This window comes from Coenobita brevimanus, chromosome 17, assembly GCF_032717465.1.
Source record: "Coenobita brevimanus isolate Jiangsu-jjx chromosome 17, ASM3271746v2, whole genome shotgun sequence".
Taxonomy (NCBI): domain Eukaryota; kingdom Metazoa; phylum Arthropoda; class Malacostraca; order Decapoda; family Coenobitidae; genus Coenobita; species Coenobita brevimanus.
Genome location: NC_136970.1, coordinates 598,523 through 611,751, shown reverse-complemented (window position 1 = coordinate 611,751; position 13,229 = coordinate 598,523). Strand labels below are relative to the sequence as shown.

General features: G+C 47.3%; 1 protein-coding gene across 1 annotated transcript; it reads right to left on the bottom strand.

The window, feature by feature from the left end:
• Nucleotides 1-1,071: 1,071 nt before the first annotated feature.
• LOC145391212 (lens fiber major intrinsic protein-like) lies at nucleotides 1,072-11,448 on the bottom strand. The gene is made up of 7 exons (XM_080265887.1): nucleotides 11,299-11,448; nucleotides 10,837-10,975; nucleotides 6,449-6,603; nucleotides 3,736-3,870; nucleotides 2,975-3,160; nucleotides 1,754-1,834; nucleotides 1,072-1,239 (listed from the first exon to the last, which is right to left on the bottom strand). The coding sequence occupies exons 1-7, from the start codon at nucleotides 11,446-11,448 to the stop codon at nucleotides 1,072-1,074; spliced, it is 1,014 nt and encodes a 337-aa protein (XP_080122013.1).
• Between the last annotated feature and the right edge of the window lie 1,781 nt (nucleotides 11,449-13,229).

Below are 13,229 nucleotides of genomic sequence, written 5' to 3'. Positions count from 1 at the left end.
CAAGGGCACAACAAGAAACTTAATCTCCCCAGTGCCCAATGTAGCGACAGTTTCGGTAGTGAAAGAGCTGACGTAGTGAAATTAATGTAGTGAAAGAGTTAATGTAGCAAAAGAGAGTAGCGAAACAGTTACTATAGCGAGAGTTATGTAATGAATGAGTTAATGTAGTGAAAGAGTTAATATAGTGAAACTTAATGTAGTGAAAGAGTTAATGTAGTGAAAGTGTCAATGTTGCGAAAGAGTAAATGTAGTGAAAGAGTTAACGTAGTGAAGCAATGTAGAGAAGGAGTTAATGTAGTGAAAATGCAGTGAAAGAGTTAAAGTAGCGAAAGAGTAAGAGTAGCGAAACAATTAATGTAGCGAGAGTTTTGTATTGAACGAGTTAAAGTAGTGAAAGAGTCAAATATTTACCTTCATATACATACACAGAACAAGGGCAAGGCAGGGAACTTCATAATCTCCCCAGAGCCCTATATGAAGGTTACAATATGACCACAAAATTCGGGATTGTCCACACATATATAACGCTTCTTGTGTGTTGTGGGGACGGCTGGGTGTTATCAGGACCCTGTCTCATTCACCAAACCACTGCCACACCCACGCCCACACCTGCACACTGAGCCGTTCCCACAACACGCGAGTTTCTGGTGGAGCGCTATTTAAGGACCAACCTGGAGGGTAAATCAGTTATCGCTTTGTGCCACACTCTGCCTATACTCCTTTCACCTTAACTTGGCCCAGATTTTCGTCCCTTTGTTGCTTATTTCACGTACTTCAGTGGCAGAGAAAGACAATACTGTGATTCTACATCCTTTCCACAGCACTTCTTCGTGACTAGCATCATATTCTAGCATTAATCTCTTGTTATGACTCAGAATAGAATGTGGAGGGATGGGGGTCTTTGGCCAAGTTAGCGTAAAACTGATATAGCCCAACAGGTTTAGTCCAGGATCAAATATAGCCCAAGACCAGGTATAGCCCAACAGGTATAACTCCAAAGGTATAGCCCAAGCCGAGATTTAGCCCAGGATGAGGCTACCAGGTCCAGGTGCGGGGTCTAGGGGCTGGTGGTCAGTTGGGTGAGGCGAGGGTCGAGGTGAGGGCGGAGGGGCGGGACAGTTCTCTAGGCAGCGGACCCTCCTGCTGGGGTGTTGGGGGCAGGCAGGGGAGCTTGGCGGCCGTGTACTCGTGGGTGAAGGCAGCCAGCAATCCACCCAGAGCCGGTCCCACCCAGAACATCTGATGAAGGAGAAAGTATTACACACCACAGCCCGTATGAGTTTGTGTGTACGTTTACGTGGTGCAGTGTTGGTTGAAGAAGAAGGTATGTTTTTGAGACAGAAAGGCTATAGGCAAGTAGTTAATTCTTTGGTTTCCTTGGACTTGGGAGCAGTGCAACATATAACTGTAATGATGTAAGGAGTCCAATCTTGTTGCAATGAGCTGTGCGGATGTAATTAACTGTTCTGATGCAATGTACTGTCTTGATGTAATGAACTGTGCTCCTCTATTTCGCATTTAGTACACCATAAATGCACTTATATACTATGGCCACCTATATCCGTCTCTGTAAAATATCCCTTCACACATAAAATATAAATACGCATCATCATTACCAGATGCAATTACATATACCCTAAGAAATGCCTGTAAAAAAAAAAATAAAGAATATGGTGGGGAATAAACTGCTATGGAAGAGGTGTTACGAAAGCCAGCTAGAATATGGGCAACAGTTTAGTGACATCGGACATACCCAGTGACTCTTCCATGAGCCTGTGACGACAGCCAGTGCTAGGGATCGAGCAGGATTTAACCCCACGCCTGTGAACTCCGCCTGTTGAGAGAGAGGGCACGTTAAATATAGCCTTCATTAACCTTTCACTACTTTAGCCTATTACTACTACGACTACTATTACTACGACTACTACTATTACTACGACTGCTACTCTAATGCTACTACTGATCATGAGAGTTGTACCCATTTTACTCTAACTTGGCCTAAAATTGCTATCTCTCCGTCTTGAATGCTGAGCTGTAACAAGGGATTAACACTAGCAAAATGACTATACTCTTTTTACTCTAACTTGGCCCAGATTTTCGTCCTTTTGCAGCCTATCCGATCTAGTTCAATGGCAGAATACAACACTACTATGGAACTAGTCACTTCACAGCACTTCATCGTGACCAGCATCATAATCCAGTACCAATCTATTCTTACAACAGAGCATTCAAGATGGAGAGAGAGAAATTTTAGGCCAAGTTAGAGTAAGGGGGGTATAGTCACGAAGAAGTGCTAGGGAAAATATGTCGTGCCGTCTTTACCACCGAGGTTTGTGATCTAAGCAGCAAAAGGACGAAAATTTAAGCCAAGTCAAGGTGAAAGAACCATAGTCAGGTTGTCTGAAGGATTTATATAAAAGAGAGTAGGACAGTATGGTGTTATATGAAAAACAAATCGCTCAGAACAGGGTGTCAGGGAGCTTCCTAACCCAATGAGAATACAAATCTAGGTTTTTGAAGTGTAGGGTGAGAGTCCTTGTAGATAATACTTGCTGGAGGAGCTACGTTTATAAGTGAAAAGTGTGACAGAAAATAATGATAAATACAGGTGTGGTATTCTTCCCACCAGATATAACAATTTGAATACTACGTCAAAGTGGCATGAAATTCCTTAGTTATGAGGTAGGCATGAGTCTCCTTGGTTACTAGTCAAACCAACCCTTCAGTCCGACTACACTTGGCCCACGAGCCTGATTTATGAGACAGGAATGGGTCTCCTTGGTTACTAGTCAAAGCAACCCTTCAGTCCGACTATACCTGGCTGATGAGTCTTATTCATGGGGTAGGAATGAGTCTCCTTGGTTACTAGTCAAATCCACCCTCCAGTCTGACTACACCTGGCCATCGACTGAGCTGAAAGGGATTAGGGATCTTTGTATCACAGGTGCTTTTACGGTTTACTGCAAGAACTTACGCAGAAGAGGGCAGCGGCTATGTGTGCGGTGGTGACAGGCAGAGCGGCGGTGGGCAGGAAGAGTGGTGTAGGGTTGGGGTCGCTGTGGGGTGGAGGGGGTGGCTGGTGTGGGCTGCGGGCGGGGGGGTAGGCTGACAACGACACCAGAGTAACCAAAACCGTGGCCAGGAACTCCGCACCCCAACCCTGCGGGGAGAATATCAGGCGTTTAATATATTCACTCCGCCGCCATAGTGTGCTAATGCTGTGGCCTTCTGCAGATAGAAAGCGACTGGAGAGTGAGACTACAAGAATGATGAGGCCGTCCTACAGGTATAGTACAATGCCAGCACATGCAGGCTGCCCTTCAGCGCAATGAAGAGTGAATTAACAATAGGAATGAATGATGTACTATGACATTCCCATAGCCACTCAGAATGCAACCTACAGTAGAGAATGAGGTACATGAACAACTGTGGTATAAAAAGAACGATGATATCTTAAATACTTACGTGTGAAAAAGCATAAATAATTGTAGCAGGAAGAGAATGAAGATATCTAAAAGCAATTACATGAGAAAGGGTGGCTCAGTGGTAGAGTGCCTGGCAAGAGACCAAAGGGTCGAGAGTCCGCACCCCGCCCAGGTAGCTGTCCCGCTGGGAGAGGTAGCTCTCTCCCGTCACCTAGCGGGGCTGTATGATATATCAAGATCTAGCCCGGGGAATTCATGACCTCATTTCATTACACATATACGTGAGGAATAAAGAACTAAGTGAACGCACCTGTGCTGGGGTGAGTCTTGAAGCGAGCTGTGGTGGGCGAGGTGGGCGTGGAAGCAGACCCAGCAGAACAGGAGCAGCCAGCAGACACCCACACACTTGGCTCAGCAGGTGAAGGCATGCGCGTACCACTGACACCTGTAACGCAAAACTGAAACCTTCAACACCACAAAGATATACTCTCGTCACCTTAACTTGGCCTAATATTCTCTCTCCTGAAAGTTAAGTTGTAAGACTACAGGATATTAACATCAAGTAAGTACCACCAATATATCTATATCTATCTATCTATCTATCTATCTACATATACCCATATATAGATAGATAGATAGACAGGTAGATCCAGTTACTCTGCTTCGGCTTAAAACTGCTATATCTCCCCGTCCTGAATGCTGAGTTATAACATCAGATTAACCCGCTGTTGCGCAGGGCTGTTTCAAAAGGACGGACTTAGGTCTTTTCAAAACGTAATACAGGGACGATCACCAGGGCAGGGACCTATGAGCACCGCATCTATGAGCCAGTGGGCGAAGGGCGGTACGCTGAGAAACCTGCCAGCAACATCCCACGCAAAGGAACCCTGATCTCTAATGGACTGACACTGGCATAAGGAAGTAGTTACGAAGAAAGGCTACTGAAATAATGTACAGCTCTAGTATCTCTCTCTCTCTCTCTCTCTCTCAAGTGATCAACGTGAAATAAGTTTCGCAAGACCGAAAATTTGGGTAAAGATAAAAGAACTATATCTGTTTCATTTTAACTTGGCCTAAAAATGACCTTCCTTCATAAATGCTGAGTTTTGGCCATACTTTAACACCAGAGAGAGAGAGAGAGAGAGAGAGAGAGAGAGAGAGAGAGAGAGAGAGAGACGGAGGGGGAAGGGGAGACTGTCAAAAAAGAGGTATCAAAGCGGCCTTTTTGTGTAACGAGGCAGTTGACCACGTAATTAGTGACTTGTGTGGCCATGGAGGGGCCTGTTAGAGGGGGTTATACACTAAAGAGGCGGTAATGACACAACCACCTGTTATTAAGGGGAAATAAACAGGAAAAAAAGAACATTACAGATCAAAGAGGTGGCGAGACATCAATACTATCACTCAAAGGCGAATTCTACATAAATAAATATATAAATAAATAAATAAATAATATGTCCAGTTTCCCCTTTTATTATTAACCTATTCCCTCCGATGACGTGGTGGTGGAGAGGGGCGCCTTCACGCTGTGGCACTGATATAGGTGGGTGACTCCACTGCCTGGTTATACAAACGTCCCTCAGCTCCCTCCCTACCCCCCCGAGAGGAGGAAAGGTGGGCTGCACAAGGGTAACATTAGCCTGGGGTTGGAACTACTGCTACTCTGGTGATGTATTAGGGCGCGTCCACACCAAACACTAGCTGATGCGGGCGGGAATTTTGCATTACTTTAACCCATATACACAAGAGTAACATTAGACTGGGGTTGGAACTATTGCTACTCTGGTGACGTATTAGGTCGCGTCCACACCAAACACTTGCTGGTGCGGGAATTTTGCGTTGCTTTAACCCCTACAAGTGGCCCTAGTGGACGCGGGGGAGTGTGTGCAGGATCTTTGCATCACCGTAACTCACACGCGGCCTCACCGGACGCAGGCGGGTGAGGTATTCGACTCAGGTTTGCATCCACCTTCGAGGGCTGGCAGGCAAAATGAGCACCAATACCTGGAATTGCACCTGGCGGGGGTAACCTGGATGAAGCAGTGGTCTTCTGTCCCTGGATGGCGTGTGACTAACCCTCCACAAGCTCAAAGGCCTAAGTTACGGAGATGGGCACCGCGGCTACGTGCTTTATGGAGTCTGTCCCCACTTTTACCAATCCTACAGGTCTCTCATTCTATTTTAAGCGAGTCTAAGGATCCTGTAAGCCACGTAGGTCAAGTAAATAGCCGAGAAAGTCTCCCTAAGTCAAGTAAGGCATCGCAAATCAAGCAGATCTTCGTAAATCAAGGAACTAAGTCAAAGTAAGTCAACTATGTCAAAGTAAATCAACTATGTCAAAGTAAATCAACTAAGTCAAGGTAAGTCAAGGTAAATCAAGTAAGGTAAATCTAGACACGGTTAATCCCACACATCGCAAGCCACTAGTGAATCCGTCCCAAGTCAGGCCACAGGCGAAGTGAAGGTTTCTCTTTAATGATCTTTTATGTTTGACTCACCTCTGTTTACCTTCCCCCCTCCCCCCCTTCTCTTTCTCCCTCCCTCTCTCTCTCTCCTTTCCTACCTTTCTCTTCTCCATCTTCCCTCCGTCTTCCTCTCTCCTTCTTCTTTCTTGTTCCTCTCCTCGCTTCTTTCATTCTTCCAACCTTCTTTTCCTTCCACCTCTTTCTTCTCTCTCTCATTCCTCCTCCTTCTCTCTCTCTTCACCCTCTTCCCCATTCCCTCTTCTTTGTGTCTCTCTCTCTATTTTTCCTTCCTCTCCTTTCTTCTTTCCCCTCCCTCTCTCTTCCTCCCTTCCCTCCCGTTTCTCTCCATATCTCCCTCTTCCCTCCCTCCACCTGATTTCCAATTCCAGCCTCATTTTTTCTTCCCTCCCTCTCTCTCTCTGTCTCTGTCTGTCTGTCTGTCTGTCTCTCTCTCTCTCTCTCTCTCTCTCTCTCTCTCTCTCTCTCTCTCAATCTTCCACACGCCTAATATCACAACCACTTTCTGACTTTCCCATAAAATTTCCCTTTACGCCTTACCCTTCTAGTCACGAGGAGAGCAATGGTGGTGGGCGGTGCTAGGTGGGCGGCCCGTACGGTCCAGCTCAGCCCGCCCATCACCAGCCCATGACCCACCGCCCACCGTACAGCCCACGCCCACCCCCATACGCTGTCGTAATTCCAGTCGCCCAGAACTGAAAGAAATGGGTGGCTTTAGGGTGCAATGGAGAAGATGGATGGGTTTGTTATTATTATTATTATTATTATTATTATTATTATTATTAGTAGTAGTAGTAGTAGTAGTAGTAGTAGTAGTAGCAGTAGTAGTAGTAGTAGTAGTAGTAGCAGCAGCAGTAGTAGTAGTAGTAGCAGCGGTAGTATTGTTAGCATTATGATCATTATTACTACTGCTACTACTACTACTACTGCTACTGGTACTACTACTACTACTACTACTACTACTACTGCTGCTGCTGCTACTACTACTACTACTCTTATTAGCCTACTATCATTCACAGCTAATTATGAGAATTATGGTTATTTTTAACACACACACACACACACACACACACACACACACACACACACACACACACACACACACATTCTTAACACACTTTCTAGTCGAACCGAAAATTAAATATACATAGAAATATAAATACAAAAATAAATTCTGTAGTGTTTATAAAATAACTCCATAAAGAGGTCTAAGCCTGAGAGAGAGAGAGAGAGAGAGAGAGAGAGAGAGAGAGAATAATTCCTGCTGTACGACTCACATTTTCATCTCTCTCCCTCTCTCTCTTTCTCTCTCTCATCTACACACATCAAGAATAAAATAAGCACTTCACTGGCCTCCAAGGGGTTAAGATGCTTTATAAATACTCCCTCTCTTGGTGCAGCAGGTCCACTAGGTCTGTAGGCTCTGTGTAACTCTCCAATATTCCTCCACACCTTATCTCGTCCATCTACCTCTCCTTTACAACACTCCTCAACCTCTCTTCCCATCTCGACCCTCCCTCTCTCTCTCTCTCTCTCTCTCTCTTCTTCTTCTTCTTCTCCATGCGCTTTTCCCCTTCTCTTATTCGTTCCTCCACCTCTCTCTATCTCTATCTTACCTCCCCCTCCTCCTCCTCCTCCTCTTCGCTTTAATCTTCCTCCCCTTCTCTCTCGCCTCCTCCTTCCCCTCAACCCTCTCGTACCCTCTCATCTCTTTTCCTCCTCTTCCAGACTTCTTGCTATTTCTAACTCTCTCTCTCTCTACTCCTTACGCTCTTTTTCCTTCTCTTTTCTCTCCCTGCACCTCTCATCTTTATCTCACCTCGTCCTCCTCCTCCTCTCGTACCCTCTTCTCTATTCTCCTCATTCTTTCAGCTTCTTGCTCTCCTTGTCTGCCTGCCCTCCCCCGCCCTCTCCCTCTCTCTCTCTATCTATCTATCTGTCCATCCATACATACATCTATCTATATTACTGTCTCTATCTATCTATCTGTCTCTCAGAAGTGTAAAAGTATCATAATTCAACCCCTTAAGTACAATAACGCGTATCATTTCCTTCCCTCTAATTCCATAATATGTAATTCCGCTTAGGGCAAGACACTTTATGCAATTCTATACTCCTTTCACCCTAACTTGGCCTAAAATTGCCATCTCTCCATCTTTAGTGCTGAGATGTGACATTGGATGACCACTAGAATATTTTTACTAGTCACGAGGAAGTGCTATGGATGCAGAGCCGTAGCACTGACTTTTTCTGCCTCTGAGCTACGTGAAATAAGCTGCAAAAGGACGAAAATCTGGGCCAAGTTAAGGTGAAAGGAGTATAGAATTTCTCTCTCTCTCTCTCTCTCTCCCTCCCTCCCTCCCTCTTTCTCTCTCTCTGTATTGGTGGAGAGATTAGACACAATATCTTATCCCTTCACTAAAATCTCCTTGGTTACTATTCTCGGTCTGCTAGTCACGAAGAAGTGCCATAGGACGCGGGAGAACTATAGCAAGATTCTGTTTGCTCGTATAACAGTCGAATCACCTCGTTAGGGTAGTTATGTTAGTGTTGTAGGGTGTGACTGTATAATTGTGGTGTGGTGCTCTCTCTCTCTCTCCCTCCCTCTCTCTCTCTCTCTCTGAATGACAACCCACCTTTAACGGCTTCTCCCTCCCTCCTTCCCTCCATACCTTCTCTCTCTCTCTCTCCCTCCCTCTCTCTCTCTCTCTCTCAATTCTTTGTCCTATCTCCGCCTCGTTCTCGGCATCATTCCTGCCACCCTTCAACTAATCCATCTCTCTCTCTCTCTCTCTCTCCCTCCCTCTCTCTCTCTCTCTCTCCACATCCTCGGTCTTTCTCTCCCCCTTCCATCTAGCCCGGAGGAAAGAGGCTAATTGAGAGGAAGATACCCCCTCCCTTCCTCTCTCTCTCTCTCTCTCTTTCTCTCTCCTCTCCCTGACACACTTCTCCAGTCAGTCTCTCTTCCCTCAATATCCCCCCCCCTTCTCTCTCTCTCTCTCTCTCTCTGTCTTCTACTACCCCTCCCACACACCTATCATTTTTCAATCTCCCCTTTCTCTCTCTCTCTCTCTCTCTCTCTCACCTCCCTACTACCCCTCCCATACCTATCATTTTTCAATTTTCTTTCCCGTCCCTCCCTCCTCTCTCCTCTCCCTCCCTAGATAGATAGATAGACAGATAACTATACAGACAGACAGAGAGACAGACAGATATGTTTCAGGAATGCTATACACAGGATGGAAGGCTTCAGACCAACTTATAAATTCTTACCTCAGTGGTTGGCGAAGAGGTGTGTGTGTGTGTGTGTGTGTGTGTGTGTGTGTGTGTGTGTGTGTGTGTGTGTGTGTGTGTGTGTGTGTGTGTGTGTGTGTGAGAGAGAGAGAGAGAGAGAGAGTAGGCTTCCTCAAATCACCATCTTTTTTTGTCAGTTATAGAAGCTCCCAAACACCTCTTCCTTAGCTATTTATTTTTGGACATGGCGCCTCTTCCTTAGCGATTTATTTTTGGATATGGGTGGTTAATATACTTTTGTACGCTATTTATGCAGAGTACGGCGACATTGGAAGGATTTACGTTACACAGAAGGGGAGAGTAGAGTGTACTAAAAATAAATCGCCTAGGAAAAGATGTTAGGGAGCTTCATTAACGAAGAATACGGATGTTAGTGCAAAATAAATCGCCTAGGAAAATGCGTTAGGGAGTTTCATTAACCAAGAATACGGGTATTAGTGCAAGATAAATCGCCTAGGAAAAGGTGTTTGGGAGCTTCATTAACCAAAAATGTGGGTGTTAATGCAAGATAAATCGCCTAGGAAAAGGTGTTAAGGAGCTTCATTAACCAAAAACATGGGTGTTAATGCAAGATAAATCGCCTAGGAAGAGGTGTCAGGGAGCTTCATTAACCAAAAATACGGGTCTTGGTGCAAGATAAATCGCCTAGGAAGAGGTGTCAGGAAGAATACGGGTGTTAGTGCAAGATAAATCGCCTAGGAAGAGGTGTTAGGGAGCTTCACTAACCGGTAAGTATAAAGGCCTGGGGTATAGGTGTATTTACCTGTCCTCACCTCTTTGATACACAGACCAATGACCTTTACACTCACGCCGCCCCCAGCACTCTCATTAACACCTAACACATGACATTTAGCAATTTATTTCCGTCACTAACACTCAATTTTTTTTTTTTCAGCGTGGGAGTGACTAATTGAAGGCAGGTTGGGTAGATCTAGCTTTAATAATTCGTCTAGAGCATAACACGTGTCGTAAGCGGAATATAGCCAAGCGTTTGGTGGCAGGAGTAAGGAAATTGAAAGGGTCGTTAAGGTGGTTTAGAGGGTAAAGGCTTTTCGTCTCAGCTCTCCTTTCATTGACTCCATTCAGCCTCTCTCTCTCTCTACCTACCTACCTACAATACCTATCTATCTATCTATCTATTTACTATCGCTTTATCAATAGTCACTGCTCTGAAATGAATACTTGCATCCCTCCCCCATTACGACGGGGACACAGCATCCGTCTGGCATTGCACTTTCACCCCCTTTCTGTCCATTCCAGTCGTTCATGTATGCAACAGGTCAATTCTGGAACTGTCTCCTTCTGTCTGTGTTTCCCCCTGCCTATGACCTCTTGTCTTCTAAACGCAGTGTGTCTAAACATCTCGAAATGAATGAAACTCAATCAGTTAACCAACCAATCACTCAGCGTATCAATTAACCACTCAATCAATAACTCAATCAACTACCCAGTCCCCCATCCAATCACTCAACGGTGCCCCTACCTACCAGTCAACCAACCAATCAACCATTTTATCAATCACTCACTCCCCCAGTCCAATCCCCCATCCAATCAAGCAGACATCACTCACTCACTCGCTCACCCAGTCAACTACTCAATCCCCCATCCAGTCACTCCCCCATGCCCCAACTCACCCGGCTGTGCGCAGGGTGCTAGCAGAGGTGGTGGTGGGGGTATGGGCGGCTGTATGGCAACGCTGGCCGTGGCGATGGTCATGAGGAACGTTGCCAACACCTCTGCCCTGACCGCACGCCATACCTCACCGCTAGACACCTGGCCGGGGTTAGAAGGTAAGTTAGATGGGGTTAGATTACGATAGGCTGGGTTAGATTAGGTTAGCTTAGGTCGGGTTTGGTTAGGTTAGTTAGGGTAGGTGTTGTTGGGTTGGACTAGGTTAGGTTAAGTTTAGTTAAGTTAGTTTAAACTGGGTTAGGTTAGGATACGTTTAGTTTAGTATTGCCTGGTTTAGGTTAGGTTTCTCTGGGTTAGATTAGGTTAGGTCAGTTTGGGTTGGGTTGGGTTGGGTTAGAACAAGAACATTTAGAACAACACTGTATTACTCAGGTATGCGCAGGTCTCCTTAAAATCCCACTCACCTCCTTCCTAGGCGATGGATGTTGCGGCAGCGTATCCAGGTATCTCCTTAACGCGGCTACGGGAGCGTCTGTGGGCGTATTGGTGGGGATGGGCGGGGGGACGGTGAGGGTGGGCGGGGTGGGGTCCGGCGGGGGTGGGTGGGGGTGCATGGGGGGGTGGGCAGTGGGTGGCATGGTGGGTATGTGGGTGAGATTCAGGATTTGCTGGCCAGGTGTCGGGTCCTCCTCTATGTCAGTGTTGATTTTCAGATCCATTTCGCTGACTGAGATCTGGAAGGAATGGTTCGTTTTGGTGATTTGGGGTCAATTTTGTGGGTGTGGGGGTGGGTGTGGGGTTGGGTAGGGGTGTGTGGGGGGGAGGGTAGGAGTGGTGTGTGTGTGTGTGGGGGTGGGTAGGGGTGGGTGGTGTGTGTGTGTGGGTGGGTAGGGGTGTGTGGTGTGTGTGTGTGGGAGTGGGTAAGGGTGTGTGGTGTGTGTGGGTGGGTAGGTGGTGTGCGTGTCGGGGGGGTAGGAGTGTGTGTGTGTGTGTGTAAGAGAGACGGTGCGTGCGTGCGTGTAGTGTATGTCTGTGTGTCTTCCTTTATCTTACCCCCACTCTAATCTACCAACCAGATATCCCTGTGAGAAACATGACACGTATAAAAAAAGGAAGCGAATATATATAGAAAACGAGAATAAAGAAAATATAGGTATGGGTGGCTATGATAAACCGATGCAGGGGAAGAAATGGGGAAATTGGCCACCAGTTGAGGTTGTGGGGTGGGGAGGGGGAAGGGAGGGGAGGAGAGGGGAGGTGGTGGGGGGGTGGACACCCTGAGATCAATACGCGGGGTAAGGCGGGGGTGGGTGGAGGAGGGGAGGCAGGGAGAGAGAAAGAGGGGGTGTGGGAGGGAAACAGACAGGGAGGGAGGGAGGGAGGAACTGGAGGGTAAAATGGACGGGGTGAAGAGTGAAAGGGAGGAAAGGAGTAAGATTTAGGAATGGGGAGAGCTGAATGGGATGGGGAGGGGAGGCAGGGAGGTGCTGAGGAGAGGGAGGGGAGGGGAGGGAGGAGGAGAGGGAGGGGAGGGGAGGGAGGAGGAGAGGGAGGGGAAAGACAGAGAAAGACAGGGAAGGGGGAGGACAAGAGGGGGAGAGAAAATGAGGGTGAGGGGAGGGGAAGGAAAGAGGTTTAAGAATGGGTAGGTGAGGGAGGGGGGAGAGAGAGGGAGACAGGGACACCGGGAGGGGAGAGGGAGGGGGAGGGAGACAGGGATGCTGGGAGGGGGAGGAGGGAGGGATATTGAGAGGGGAGGGGGAGGAAGACAGAAATACTAGGAAGGGAGAGGGAAGGGGAGGGAGACAGGGAAGGAAGTGAAAAGTTAAGGAGGGGGGAGATGGTGGGGGAGGAGGGAGATGGGGAGACGAGTAGAGAGGGGGAGAGGGAAGTGACGTCAGAAGGGGTGAGGGGAGAAAGGAGGAAGAGAGGAAAGGAGGAAGAGGGGAAAGGAGGAAGAGGGGAAAGGAGGAAGAGGGGAAAGGAGCAATCAGAGGTGTAAGAGGTAGGGTGGAAGCTGGAGAGGACAGGTAAGCATGGAAGGTGAGATGGCGAATCAGGATGGGTAGGAAAGGATGGTGATTGGAGGTACTTGGGGAGTGCATATGAAAGGGAGGTAAAGAGGAGGTGGGGAGGCGAGTAAGGAAGAGAGAAATAGAGGTGGGGAGAGAGGAGGGACGGAGGAAAGGAGGGAAGATTGGACAGATTGGGGAAGATGATGAAAGATGGGGAAGAAGGGGGGGGGAGTGGGGAGTTGATTAAGGGGGAGGGAGGGAGGGAGAGAGAGAGAGAGAGAGAGAGAGAGGGGATGAGTAGGGTTAGTGTAGGGGTCGATCTGAGAGGAGTATTAAGGTAGGGGAGAAGGAGTGGGGGAAGGGGAGGGGGAGAAGGGGAG